The sequence below is a fragment of the Thamnophis sirtalis genome, unplaced genomic scaffold (assembly GCF_051295495.1).
Source record: "Thamnophis sirtalis isolate CommonGarterSnake01/CBP01778 unplaced genomic scaffold, rThaSir2_p1.2 scaffold_11, whole genome shotgun sequence".
Lineage (NCBI taxonomy): Eukaryota > Metazoa > Chordata > Lepidosauria > Squamata > Natricidae > Thamnophis > Thamnophis sirtalis.
In genome coordinates this window covers 24,282,383-24,296,968 of record NW_028261391.1, presented here as the reverse complement: position 1 = coordinate 24,296,968, position 14,586 = coordinate 24,282,383, and the positions used below count along the sequence as shown (strand labels likewise).

The 14,586-nt window shown below is 37.2% G+C and overlaps 1 protein-coding gene across 1 annotated transcript; it reads right to left on the bottom strand.

The window, feature by feature from the left end:
• Positions 1-602: 602 nt before the first annotated feature.
• On the bottom strand, positions 603-5,820 carry LOC148043561 (amine oxidase [copper-containing] 3-like). The gene is made up of 4 exons (XM_087726069.1): positions 4,248-5,820; positions 2,075-2,360; positions 1,529-1,658; positions 603-887 (listed from the first exon to the last, which is right to left on the bottom strand). The coding sequence occupies exons 1-4, from the start codon at positions 5,818-5,820 to the stop codon at positions 603-605; spliced, it is 2,274 nt and encodes a 757-aa protein (XP_087582195.1).
• Between the last annotated feature and the right edge of the window lie 8,766 nt (positions 5,821-14,586).

The window sequence follows — 14,586 nt, the reverse complement described above, 5'->3', positions numbered from 1 at the left end:
AATGTGAATTATTTTAACTACTATAAATTTTTATAGTTAAAATGAAAATCATTACCAAGTGTATATTTCTGCCACTAGATCTTCTTTTATTTTTATCTTACATTCCTATTAACAAACTACTATTTCACAACCAGTTAGACTTTTGTGTTTATCAATTCTCATCCATAAAATGCTTCTTACACTGAAAAAAGTTGTTTTGAGCACAACCTGGACTTCTATTTGTTCCATATTCTCATAATGGTACACCTAACCCCTTTTCATCTGTATTAGCTCTATTTTTATGTTACCATGCAATCCAAAGCTCAGGTTGCATCCTTCTAACTCCAAAAGTCTTCTATTTCTTAGAAAAATCCACTCTTTCATCAAACCAAACAACCAGCTGCAAAATACAACTTCAACACAGGTATTCCCCCAGATAATAAAAGAACATAGTGATCTAATAATGCAGCAAAAATAATCATTAATGCTGCAGAAGAAGAAGAGAAGAGAGAAAAGAAACATTGTAAAACACCAGTGAGAAAAGTAACACCTCAGTATTAACACCTATAATAAACATTCATTGTTTGTTCCCAATTTCCAAGTCACCTGTCAAAAAGAAGGCATTAGAAAATTGTCATGTTTTGAAAACCCTCATAAGTGAAAGAAGGAAAAATGGGCAAACATGAAGTTATTTTTGCCAGACATGCAAGTTGGTTCACCGCACAGGAAGTCGGGTCCTGCAGGTGGTGAAAATAAACACTATCTGGAGAATACATGGAAGGGTCATCATCAAAATAATTGTAGGGTCTCAAGAAGAAGCCAACCACATTCCCAAGGGTTGCAGTATTGGGTATATCCTCAGCATGTGGAATATGGAGAAAACCAGCATTGATCCAGGCAACCAGATCCTAGGAAAGGAAAGGGGACAATATCATTGTGGTATCTAAGATACAAGATCTACTAAATAGAAAATGATAGAAAAGCAGATTCAGAGAAACCAAGTTTATTCATTAAAGCAGCAGATGTAGTAAAATCTGGGATAATCTGACAGCATAATTTTATGCTTGCCTACTCAGAATTTGGATATGTAGAAATGGAAAACGGGGAATACAAAATTGTTAGCAAAGACCTTTGATCCATTCTGCAAAATTTTATCAGTCACGGTATTAAAAAGCCATTAAAAAACAAATGCAAACAGTAAGGCATAAATCCCATGCATGCAAGTTTGGCTCAGTGTATTTTCCAAGTTCCAATTACTTCAGCTAACAAGAATGCAAACAGGAAAACTGAGGCCTGATGCAGGAAAATGTAAGTTGTCCTCTGAGCAGACATTTGAATGTCTATTTTTTCCCTAAGGGAATGTTCCTCTAAAACCTTTAGCAGCATTAGCCTACTTCCGTAGTAAGCTTCAGGTGATGGTCCAACAGACTATCTTTCTATTCTGATGTCTTCCAAATATGTTTGACTTCAATTCCAATGCATTTGGACAGTAACCAGGTTGTGGGATAATAAGGTGCTTCGGTGCTAGGTGGAGTTCATCATCACTTACCTCATTGACAATATCTTCATTGTTTATGAAGTCAGCAAAAGCCACGGGCGGATTCCATGGGTCAATCTGATTGTAGACAGTGGTGCTGAAAGGTTCATTTTCTTTCCTCTTGGTAACAGCTAGTTTATAACTTTTAAGGCAAAACAAGAAGAATTGCAGAGATTGAGGTTTATTGATTATTATCAACAAAACAAAACAACATATTTTCTCTTGGTAACCAAGGTCATTCTCACACCTGGTCGAAGGAAGGCAGAGTTATTTTGTCCAGCTGCCAACCCATACTGTGACTGGACATGATCCAATCACAGTACAGGTTGGCAGCTGGGTAGCATCACTCTGCCTTTCTCTGACTAGGTGTGGGAATATCCTTGGACAGCGACATCGAGTATCACATCATCTACAAATGGCTAAAGAAAGCAGAAAGATGGTAATATAGATTTCTTTAAGATTAAAATTGGTAATTCCTGCCTATCTTATTCAAGGTGCTGAAACCGAAAGCCATGGATGAATCCATTTTACTTTGACACTTAGAAATCAGTCACTTACCGACCCCAGCTTAGGCCTGGCTCCATTGGATCTGACTCTGGCAAATGGTCTCCAGAAAAGCTAACTGTCTGGATCCGATAGCCACGGTCATGGCCCCACTTATTGGTGCAGTTGGATGCCAGATAAATGTATCTGGGCATGTCATCATGGAGACGGAATGCCGCTTTGTTCTCGGTGTCCAAAACTTCCCTAACCATTTTCATTCGGTGGATCTTATTTTCTGGGCTCCAAGGAGCCTGCAAGGTCTCAAAAGCCATGTCATTGGCAACCAGGGTATTTTCCACACCTCAGAAAGGAAACAAGTAGCACAGTCAGTACTTTGAGTAGCTGTTGATGAAGGAAAACATTCTTGTTGCATTTTCAGTTTCTTAAAATCAAATTGTTTATACCATAAATGTTTGCTGACAAAGGGATGAAATTGTTATGTGTACGCATAATTAATTTTTCAGACGTAATATAATCCAAATATGTCAGTGTAAAAAATCACTGCAAATATTAATAAACAAAGAAATACCAAAATGATCAAGCTGAATTAAAGATTTGGCATAACTGAAATATTTCAAGTAATAGTTTATTAAAATAAAGCTTTCTGTGAGGTTATTCAGTCTCTTTTATTCATTTGCTAATATGTAGGAGGTGGGAACATATTAGTTTCCCATCTTTTAAATATATATTTGCAAGCTAGGTAACATAATCTCACATCTTTTCATGGCAATAACTTTGTATATTAGCAAAGAGGCGTTTTCTGCTTATTAATCATCTCTACTTGAGAAGGAAAATTTCCTAGAATTTAATTCAGGACCACTATGTTGTTATTATTATAGTTTGTCACATAGTCAGCCAAATATTGAGATTGCATTTGGCATTTTTGTCTACCTATTGAGCATTGGAAAAATATATGAAGGACAGCAATAAAAATGCACTGAAGCCAGTATACCAGGAATGCTTACTGACTTGTGGAGAGACCAAACTGGCCCTAGAAGAAAGAAAAAATGAAGAACAGAATTCAAACAAACAAACACTTATCACATAACACCCCAGACTTAACAAGCCTTTGTGGAACTCATTGTGACATTCAAATCCAAATGTTTTTGCCAGCATGCAGCACATGACTGGGTGTACTATTGAAGACACAGGATTGTAGCTAATATTTTGGAGTAATTTGAGGACCATATTGGTAAGAGGATTGGTGAGGCCACACATGAGAAGATTTGTAAAACATGTCTTGTGGACTTTCGTTGATTCTTAAAGGTATGGTAACCATATTTTTGGGCTTACCATTTTATGGTTACTATATAACCATTTTATATAGTTTTTGCACTAGTATGCAAAAAACCCACACTTCCAATTTTCAGTAATGAAGGTCAGTGAGGTTAAACAAGGGCCACACAATGTGTACTCTTAATAGGGAATACATGAAACTTATAAAAAATATTTACATACGCTATTTTTTCAGTCTACCTTTTGACCCATGCAATATACAGGTCCTCAATGGAAGGTAGGCAGGTTGCAATTGTTTTTCCTGCAGTCCTAACTATCTGTTGAAGTCTGTATCTGTACTGTTTGATTGCTGTAGCAAACTAGACAATTATAAACAGACTCAATAATTCCTCTGTAGAACTGTATCAACAGCTCCTAGGGCAGTCTGTGTAAATCAGAACAAGTTAGCCATTGCATTTTGCTAGCTTACAAACAAATGAGTGAGAAGATACTCTTTAAAAGATGTTTAGCTTTATTCCTCTGTCCTGACACCACCCACCAGTTCTGACTCCATCTGAAAACCAATTTACAAATGTAACTTTAAATGGGTGTAAAGATAGTCCTCCACATTTGACTACAATTAAGAGAAAATGTCCATTGCCAAATAATGAAATAAATATCCCTGGTTAACAAAAAGCTTCATTCCATGGACATATAAACCATGGAAGGACCAATAAATTAAAAAAAGAAAAACACAATTATGAAAAAAGGAAAAAAATAATGATTTTGACCAATCTCATCACCTAACGTGTTAAAGAACATTACAAAAACAATGCTTATGTTCCACCCCTGTTGGAAGCATATTATTCTTTCTTCATTGTAGCACTTACAATCATTAAAATAATTTTAAGAAAGCAAATTGAGACAAAGAACCTATAATTTCCATGCAAGTGAAAAACATTTTTCTACTCACCACCGATATCCAAATCCACCTTAAAATGAATATTATGGGTATGAATTGATCCCAGCACTTTTTCTTGGACTCTGTTGCCAAAGTCTTCGGCATCACCAAAGTAAAAATCAGACATAATGTACCCACTGGCATGGACTCGAACACCAACAGCTCCATTTTGGTGGAAAATAAAATCCCAGACATAGTCATAGTTGCCAACTGAAGATATGGTTCGGAACACCAGATTTGAATCTGCCAACCCTCCATAAAAGGGAGACTGGATGCTTTCATAATGTCTTCGTATGGGTAACTCAGTATTCTGCTCAAAGATGCAGATAGCCATTTTACGGCTAACAGGCAATGAAGTATCATAGAAAAAATGCCAGTCCAAGTAACTGGATAAATAAGGACAATCTACTCCCTGGGTGAGTGGAAAGATATGAGATCCAAGTCCAAAGCTGATATCCATGTATCTGGTCAACATGGAAGTAGGACTGTTGGAGCCATAGATAGCACTAGCTTCTTGCAAACTTAACTCATAGATTATTCTTTCCCCATTAAACCTGACATCAAAGATACGTGGACCCCTGCTTGCATCAATTCCAAATGCAAAACTCCAGCTCAGAAAAGTGACATGATTTTTGTGAATCCTATAGCGTGGTCCACGAGGCTCATACTGCAAAGGGCCTGGATCTTTTGGTGGCACCCTCTGCTTCAGTGAAGAGTAGCCCCCATCAAGAGGGGCTTCTTTAACCTTGTCTACTCTAACCTTTCCCATATTGAATTGCCTCTCTAGGTCTTCCATATCTTCAAAGTATTGTCCATTATAGAACACTTTTATTAACTTCCATTCAGAAACATCCAAGCTACAATGATCCACTTGGACCTCAAAACCAACTGGATGCAAATAGAAGCCAGTCACATTCTGTAAATGACTCACCCACATTTTGCGATCTCCTGATTTAAGTCCTGGTGGCAATTGATGACTGTATCGAAGATTGCTTCCATTGTAATTTAGAACCTGTTGCATGAAATTTGGAGCCTTAGGATATTCATCCTTTACAAATTCATCAATTTCATTAAACTCATTTGTCAAAACAAATCTTTGAGAATAAGGCAGTTTCCGTCCATACTTTTGTGCTGTAATATCTTCATGATATGTTGGTTCTGGTAGTGGACCCACCACAAATTCTGTCACATTGGGGTCCAGCTGATTTCCAAAATGGACCACAGCCAGAGCTTCTCGTGGTGGCTGAAGTCCTTGATGATCTAGGAATTGTAATACTTGTGCTTTGGGAGGGAGCTGCAAAGTTATGAAATGAATGCAGTTGTCTGATGGTTTGGCTTGAGGTGTCTCTACCAGTGGCACTCCCAGGTTGGATTGTAAATACCTCTTTACTTGCATTATCTCTTCTGGGGTTAAATCTTGAAATACTTGGCTGCCAGTATCCTGACCACCTTCCTCTTTACCATTTTTCTGGGAAGAATTCTCACATTCTGTGGGTTTTTCTCCTCTATTTCGGAAACTCAAGACTAAGATAATAATGATGACGACGCCTATTGCTATGAGAGAATAAATCATTTTCAGCTTCATTTTTCCAAACCTATGGACAAAAACATAGAGAATATGGTTTGTTAAATTTCAAAAAAATGTATATTTTTAATCCTGGACACAAATATTAAACACACTTTTTAAGCAGGTAAATTTCAAAAGTATAAATTTCTTGCATTTACAGAACACTCTAGAAATTGTGCAAACATAGCAATCTTATATATTCACAAACTCAATAATTTTACCATCCATTCAGGATCCTCTTTTTTTTTTCATTAGTTAAAACCAGGAAGTCAGAAGAATACAAGGCTGCACACTTCTAAACTGACTAGAAGTTGAGCTCAAAGCAAGTGGGATTTTATATTTTTAAGAAATAAGTCTGCAATCTCTGACTATGCACTGTTGATTATATCGGAATTATATGTAGATTGAAAGGGAGAGTAAATATTATGCAAATATTTTTATTATCCAAATTATGTCTTTTGAAAACATACCATTCAGGAAGTTTCTGAAAGAAGACTAGAAGAGCATTGAGATTCAACAGATTTCTGTCCTGTTATCAGACATGAGTTGCTCCCGGTTCGGCCCTTCGACCCGGTTCAGCCCGGTTCGGCCAAACCGGTAGCGGAATTCAGGCCTGAGTCACAGAACCAGCAATAAAGATGTGTCTCCCCCCTCATAGCAAATACAACCAAGTTTAGTATCTTATTGCCTTCTCTTAAAATACAATATCTCTTTCCCCCATGTTCCACCTCTTATGTATAAACAAATCCTTAATGCCTGTCATTCATCATTTTGCTGAACTTTCACAATCAGCAAATGTTGTGTGTTACTAGATAAAACAGTACTTCATCTTTAACTTTGACCAAATATACTGACCTTATATTCCTTCTTTTTACTTTTAACAGTCATAAACTTTAATCTCTTCAAATAATTTCATAAAACTTGATTTCTTTTCATTGGCCCTTCTTAAAAAATTCTTCAAAGCTTTAAGAAGTCTTCTTTGTAAATCCAATATAGGAAAGTTATGCAGGTTTGTTGTCTATCCCTTTTAATTATTAAGGCTTCCTTTCTATGCCCTACATATCATCAATTTCCATATATTCTTGTAGCCTGTGATTTTTAATCCACTTTCAGGTCAGTCTCAGTCTTGTGCAGTTCTTCTTTGATAATGACTTGAAACTGGAACAAGCAGATTTTATATGATGTAAAACTCACAAAGGAAAAGGGGGAAATCATCTGCGTAGGCAGAAAAATAAATACATAACAACAGTTGTTTAGGCATTATCTTCATTAAAATAAGTTTGCTGAATGATTTGATGGTGTGATAAAAACGTTTAGATATTTCATTGACTGTGTTTGAAGAACATGTCAAACCAGAAACAGCATCTTTTTGGGCTCATGACATTTGAGATTTGAGAACATGCTTAACAGACAAAATAGTTGTTGGAGAAGAATATTGTGTTCATAAAAGATGTTATATAAAGCTTCTTGGATTACAAATCACCATAAATTGTCTTTACTATCTCTGTTGTTTATTTCTCTATTTTCTTTTGCATAGGTATCTTAAATTACAAATGGAATCATTTGTAAATGCAAAGGATCATTATATACTTATCGCCCATGATGCTCCAGCTCCTCAGTGGAACGTTGCGCAGGCGCTGTACATTCCAATAGCAGTAGACTTATATACCGCTTCATAGGGCTTTCAGCCCTCTCTAAGCGGTTTACAGAGAGTCAGCATATTGCCCCCAACAATCCGGATCCTCATTTTACCCACCTCGGAAGGATGGAAGGCTGAGTCAACCCTGAGCCGGTGAGATTTGAACCGCTGAACTGCTGATCTAGCAGTAGCCTGCAGTGCTGCATTTAACCACTGCGCCACCTCGGCTCATTCCAAGCGCATGCGCGAAAGCCCCAATCAGTTCAAATAGTGGTAAGGAGAGCGGGTTGGCAGGCGGGTGGGCCCTCCGGAGCACCATATCTTAACGGTACCTGGTGCTCCCAGCAGGCACCAATACACCCATACCGGGCGTACTAGTCATATCCCTTGACTGATCTCCACCTTCTTTCCTAATAAATATCCACTGGTTATAGATGAACTTTGCAACACATTCATATTGATGTAATTTAAGAGCAGTTCTATACACATTTCCTCATAAATATCCCCTAGCTTCTTTTACTGGGTGGTTGTGTTTACTGTTTCTGAAGGATATCTAGAAACATGTGTGGCCAACATATATGAACCATGGCGGTGCAATGGTTAGAGTGCAGTACTGCAGGCTACTTCTGCTGAGTGCCAGGTGCCTGCAATTTGGCAGTTCAAATCTCACCAGGCTCAAGGTTGACTCAGCCTTCCATCCTCCTGAAGTCGGTAAAATGAGGATTCAAATTATTGGGGGCAATATGCAGACTCTGTAAACTGCTTAGAGAGGGCTGTAAAGCACTGTGAAGCAGTATGTAAGACTAAGTGTTATTACTATATGAACTCCAATAGTTATTTTGAATTACAAGTGAATTTGATATTCCATGGTGGGGAATGGTGAACTTTGTAAAAGAAAAAACATTCTCTATATTAATTTATCCTGCTTAGTTGTCAATAGAATTGCTCATGTTCAGTGCTTAAACTCCCCTTGCTGGCAGCTTATCTCAAAATCTTTACAGAGCCTGTCTTTACATATCTGTAATTAATTCATTCCTGCCAACTTCAGTTCCTTTCTTGGTATAGTTTTGTTCACATAACAAGACAGGGACTTCTTTCCATTTTCTTTTCTCCTTCTGCTCCATTTCATTTGCATACACTTCAAGATCAGGGTTTCAGTTATGAATTTCTCTTTCCTCCCACTTCATGCTGGTTCACACATTCATAAATGCATTTCAGATGGGATGGAAAACCTGTTTATTGTCATGGACAGCTCAGACTCCTACAAGGAAATCAACAGAGAGCAGCCAATTCCAGAACTGCCAGGCAATCCTAAGCAGCTGCAGGCAAAGGAGGTTATGCTGTCTGCTATACGGGAGACACCTGTCTCAGAAGATGGGAGTCTACGATGCCACTCCCTGCCAGAGCAAGTGCTCATTATGCGCAAAGGAGAGTAGAGTTAAGGTGCTCTGCAAGAGTCCATTCAAGAAAGGAGTCTTATCTCTCCAAATAAGCAACATCAGAGTTCCTTATATATAATAAGAGCAAAAAACTCAAGGTTCTTCACTGGCAATAATCGCTTGTTAACCTAGGTTCCAGGTGCCTTAATCCTTGACCAAAGATCTTGTGATTGTGATTCTGGACCTAGATTGACTGGTGACAAACAATTGGACCTTAGAACTTCCTCTGACCACAATGGTGTCCGGTGTTTTGGATTTGGAATCTCTTTCAAGGCAAGCTTGCTGGACTTCAGGTGGGACTTGATTTCGCTTCTATGTGTGTGTATGCTTGTGAGTGTTTGGATTGAGACAAGACATTTATTCAACGAAACAGATTGATTGGAGGAACTGGGAAGGAAGTGGTTGTGAGCATATGCTAAGAATGGTAGTGTGAGGTTTCCAAAAGATGTCCTAATTAATTTACGAGCCTCGAGACAAAGTTCAAAAGAAATCCAGTCATTTATTAGGAGCAACATTTTTGGCACTGCCTGCCATGGAGTCAGATTTGATTTCCGTTGAATGGTGGCTGAACTTTACCCCTGTGTCTCCACTCCCCTCAGTCTGTGTCATAAATCACATTCACCAATGAAGTGCTGCCCCAGGCTATAAAATTTCATGCCTCACATGCCTGTTGTAGAAATCTGAGATCTGACCCTAGTCGAAGGTATGCGTGGAATTATCTCCCCCTTCTCCTCCAATGTCAACTTGATAACAGGCATGGAAATGCTTCACAAGTTGACAGGTAGTAGAAATTTTTGTTACACTAAATCTTATTGGTTAACTTTAGTTTTAATAACTGTATAATATTTGCACTGAGATTATGCATATATTATGCCACATGTTGGATGTATTTTTCCCATACTTTAAATACCAAATAATTATTTACTGTTGCATCCTGATAGAGAGGGATATTATAAATAATGATAAAAAATGTATGTTTGCTTGCTTGATCTGACCTTTGAGGGCCACACAGGATGAACTTTGCAGTACCAATATGAACTTTGCAGTATTTTTGTACTTGCTAACACAGTTATTTTGTATTTTAATTTGGCTTACTTTTAAATGATGTTAATGATTTATCAAACCATTGCAGATTTGAATGTAGAATGGGTTGGTTGATAACTTTTAACATTCCCAAAATGAAAAGATAAGATAGGATGGGACCATGTTTGCTTTAATAAGACACCTGAAGTGGATCTTCTGATAAGAGACAGCTTCTTAATGCTAATTGCTTCATCTCTCCCTGAACTTCAAACAATCTTCTGATTTTTTTTTCCTCATTAACATCTTAAAATTTATATAAGTACAATATTAATTTACCTCTTACTCTATGGATGCAGCTTTACTCTCTTCTTTCTATAACACTACATAACAAATTTCAGTTTAATTTTTGTTCCTTAGTACAACTTGCGTTTTCCTAGTGCCTTATGTCTAAAATAAATAGAAAATAGCTATCATTTCACAAAAACTTTGCTTCTGTAGTCAGGACAATAATATTTTGAAATTAATCTGTTTTTGAGAACATTCTTGATTCACATTCAATGCTGAGTATACTACCTGAATATTCTTGAACTGTGAGAACTGCACAGAAGTTTCTGGAATTAGCCAGAATTTTCCAGAACTTTTGGGAATCTTTTAGATCTTTATAGTACTTTTTTGGTCTATCCTGTAGTTTCCATAGAAGTATAAAAGTGCATGTGCCTTAAACCAACATTTTAGTTTGTCTAATTGCTGAATAAGAGAATATGAATAGAAATATTTGATTTAAATGGCATCAAGAAGTTGCTTGCATCCAGCAGATATAGTACATTTTGCTACATGTGTGGACAGTTTATCAAGACAAGAGTGAAAAAATACTCTGTGAAAGCATCTGTTAAGGTATATGAGGCCTACAAAACAACATATTTCAGCATGCCTGTCAGGGATCAAAACACTGCAAGAAAACTCTGATGTTCGAAATTTCAATGGTATATTATAGTTTAAGAGTTGTAATTAAGAATTTTTTCACTATTTCCAAAATTCTAGGAAAATGCAAACTACAATATACATTTTATGCCTTGTAGTAATATCTTGCACAATATCATTTAATGTGTGTAATATCATTTTTTAAAATATTATATAATTCTGCTATGTTTACCAGCTGGTACAGGGGAGAAAGGAGGGCCATGAAGTTTATTACTCTAAGAATTTGGCAGGAACCATCTGACCTCTCAAGCAACTGCTACTTCTGCATGGTGGAGTGTTTACTATCATGTATCCAGACATTCCTTCATCCAGGGGTGGGATTCTACTGGTTCAGACCGATTCGGGCAAATCGGTAGCTCCGACTGTCAACTGGGAGTCAACCGGTTCACTCTGACTTTCAGCTGGGCCCTCCTGCCCACCCCTGCGCTATACTATATTCCCTTTTCTAAAGTCCAGCTGATAGGCGCACCAGAGTAGGACACCTCATTTCACACATGAACACAGCAAGTGTTCAGCTGCACGTACTTCAGCTGTTTTTCTCCTGCAGAAGATTGTAAACTGTGCACATGCGCGCAGCGCATGTCAGATCCATTAAACTGGTAGGATCTCACCCCTGCCTTCATCCATCGCCAAGGTACCACACTGCCCTGAGCTCCCTTTTCCCACTCCTCCGAAGAGGGATAAGCCATCTTCAGAAGTGAGAAGTAAGTTAGACAGCAGGAAGATATTGCAGACACAATTACAATTTCACAATGCAGCTGAGGAGAGGAAGCCATACTTTCCCAGGCAGAAAGACCTCAAAGAACTTGGTCTTTAAAAGTCCCATGCTGAGATTCTGTCATTTAGGCTCAGGGAGTGGAACTTGTTGGATGAAAATGTAAAAGTCACAGATCAGATAAAGCATCACCCACATTTTCTGAACTTCTTCAGTTAGCAAGATGGGCTGTGCTTTTGCAACAATGTGGCCAGTCTATTGGAGGCTATGGGAGTCACAGGTGATTGGCACATATACATAAACAGTTCTTATAGAAGGCTCAAAGCCATGCTGTTTCATAATAGGAACATGTATCCATCTTCCCCTGTGGCTCATCTGTGCACCTCAAAGAGGGCTACACCACTACAACAGTGTCAAGATGTTGCTGAGTGCCTTGAAGTAGGATTACTGTGGTTGGGAGGTCATAGAAGACTTCAAAATGGTGTCATTCCTTTTTTTTAAGTTTTATTGTTTTAATTAAACAAAAACACAAAAAAGAATCATTTTTCGTTACATCTTGTAGAAAGCGTATCGATTGGTTACAAATACATTTTGTGCATTTCTTCCACAATCCTTACATATACTTCATTCAAATTAAATTGTACATTTTAAATCAAAAAAGAAAATTTATGTATTTTACTATCACTGTACCACAATTCTAATTTAATTACAATTATTTAAACATGTTTTTATCTAAAATCATTTGTATTTAAAGACACAGCCACCTACTGGCATTCATTCGCAGTTTAAATAAACCTCCAATAACATTACACCTTTATGACATATTCTGAAACAAATTCAGTTAGTAAAATATCTAAGCATTTCCCCTTTTCCCCCAACTCACAGTTTAAAGCTTATATCCAATTTGCTTTTACTAGTAATATATATGTATATGTATGTATATGTATATGTAAGTGTGTATATATATATATATATATATATATATATATATATATATATGTGTGTGTGTGTGTGTGTGTGTGTGTGTGTGTGTGTGCGTGCGTGTATGTGTATGTGTATGTATATGTATATGTATATGTATATGTATATGTATATGTATATGTATATGTATATGTATATGTATATGTATATGTAAGTATATATATATATATATATATATATATATATATATATATATATATATATATATATATATATATATATATATACACACATACATACATACATACATACATACACATACACACACCCATACATATACATACATACATACATACATACACACACACACACACATTGTCCATTAACATTTCCTTGTTATTGTGCTGTGACCAGGGGGGCATTCGCCCAGGTTCGCCTGGTGCGCCAGTTGCGACCCTACCTGAATCGGGAGACTCTCACAACAGTCACTCGGGCCCTTGTGATCTCCAGGCTGGAATACTGCAATGTGCTCTACATGGGGCTGCCCTTGAAGAGCATCCGGCGACTTCAGCTAGTGCAGAACGCAGCCGCGCGAGTGATTGCGGGTGCACCTCGATTCACCCGCATAACACCTATCCTCCGCGAGCTGCGCTGGCTGCCTGTCGATCTCCGGATGCGCTTCAAGGTGCTATTAATCACCCATAAAGCCCTACATGGCAGTGGATCTGGATATTTGAGAGACCGCCTTCTGCCAATTACATCCCTGCGACCAATACGATCCCATAGACTAGGCCTCCTCCGTATCCCATCGGCCAGCCAGTGTCGGCTGGCAACCACAAGGAGGAGGGCCTTCTCAGCAGTAGCCCCGGCCCTTTGGAACGAGCTCCCTGTGGAGATTCGTACCCTCTCCACCGTCCAAGCCTTCCGCATAGCCCTGAAGAACTGGCTCGCCCGTCAGGCCTGGGGATAAGGATAGTTACCCCTCCCGAATGATGAATGTATGTTGCCTACCATTTTATGATATGTCTCTATCTTGATGTTTGTATTCCCCCCCTTCCCAGTTTTATGTGAGCCGCCCTGAGTCCCCTCAGGGAAAAGGGCGGCCTACAAATTCTAATAAAACCATAAAACCATAAAAACCTTATTATTGTAATTAAATAAAAATTATTTACTATTTCTATCACCTCTCCTCTCATCAGGCCCAAAAGAAATTATACCTTTATAGCACGCTCTAAACAAAAATTTATTAATAAAATTTATAGGTCTTTTCCCTAAGTCCCAAAATACAATTTATATCCTTTATTTTTGCTAATTAATGTTATCATTTCATTATTATAATAATTAATTATATGTTAACAAATGAACATTTAATAAAAATCTAAAACTCTCTACAAAATGCTAACATTCCTACTTATTAATCACCAAAAAAATCCATTGTAGTTAACGAAAAAATTATTTTGTATTTATATCACATCTCCTCTCTTCAGACCCAAAGTAATTATACCTTTATAACAAGATCTAAACAAAAATTTATTAACAAAATTTATAGGTCTTTTCACCAAGTCCCAATTTACAATTTATAACCAGATTACTTATACTAATTAAGGTTATCATTTCATTATTATTGTCATAGTTAATTATATGTTAACAAATAAACATTCAATGATAATCTAAAACAATCTACAAAATACTAAAATCCCTACTTATTAATCACCAAAAATTCGCTAACTTTTTATCATCAACTTTCATTATCAACCTGTATCTTTTCAGTGGCAAAACAGTCGTATGTCTCTTGTCAATTGTTGTGCCAATTCTCCTTTCAGCTCCTTTATAAATTTTTTATAAACTTATTTCCACACTTTATTGCTTAAAAGATCTCTCAAATAGTCTCGTTGCCTTTGAATTGTTATTAACATTAGCTTGTCTTTGGTTGTCAAACTTATTTCTGAATACGTTTCTCCATCATTATCAACCTTTTTTTTCCTCCTGTATCTTGAAATCTGGGATAAAGCTCCAAATTGTCAAATTCACTTTTCCATCTTCCCTTCTTTTCTCTTTCACCCATA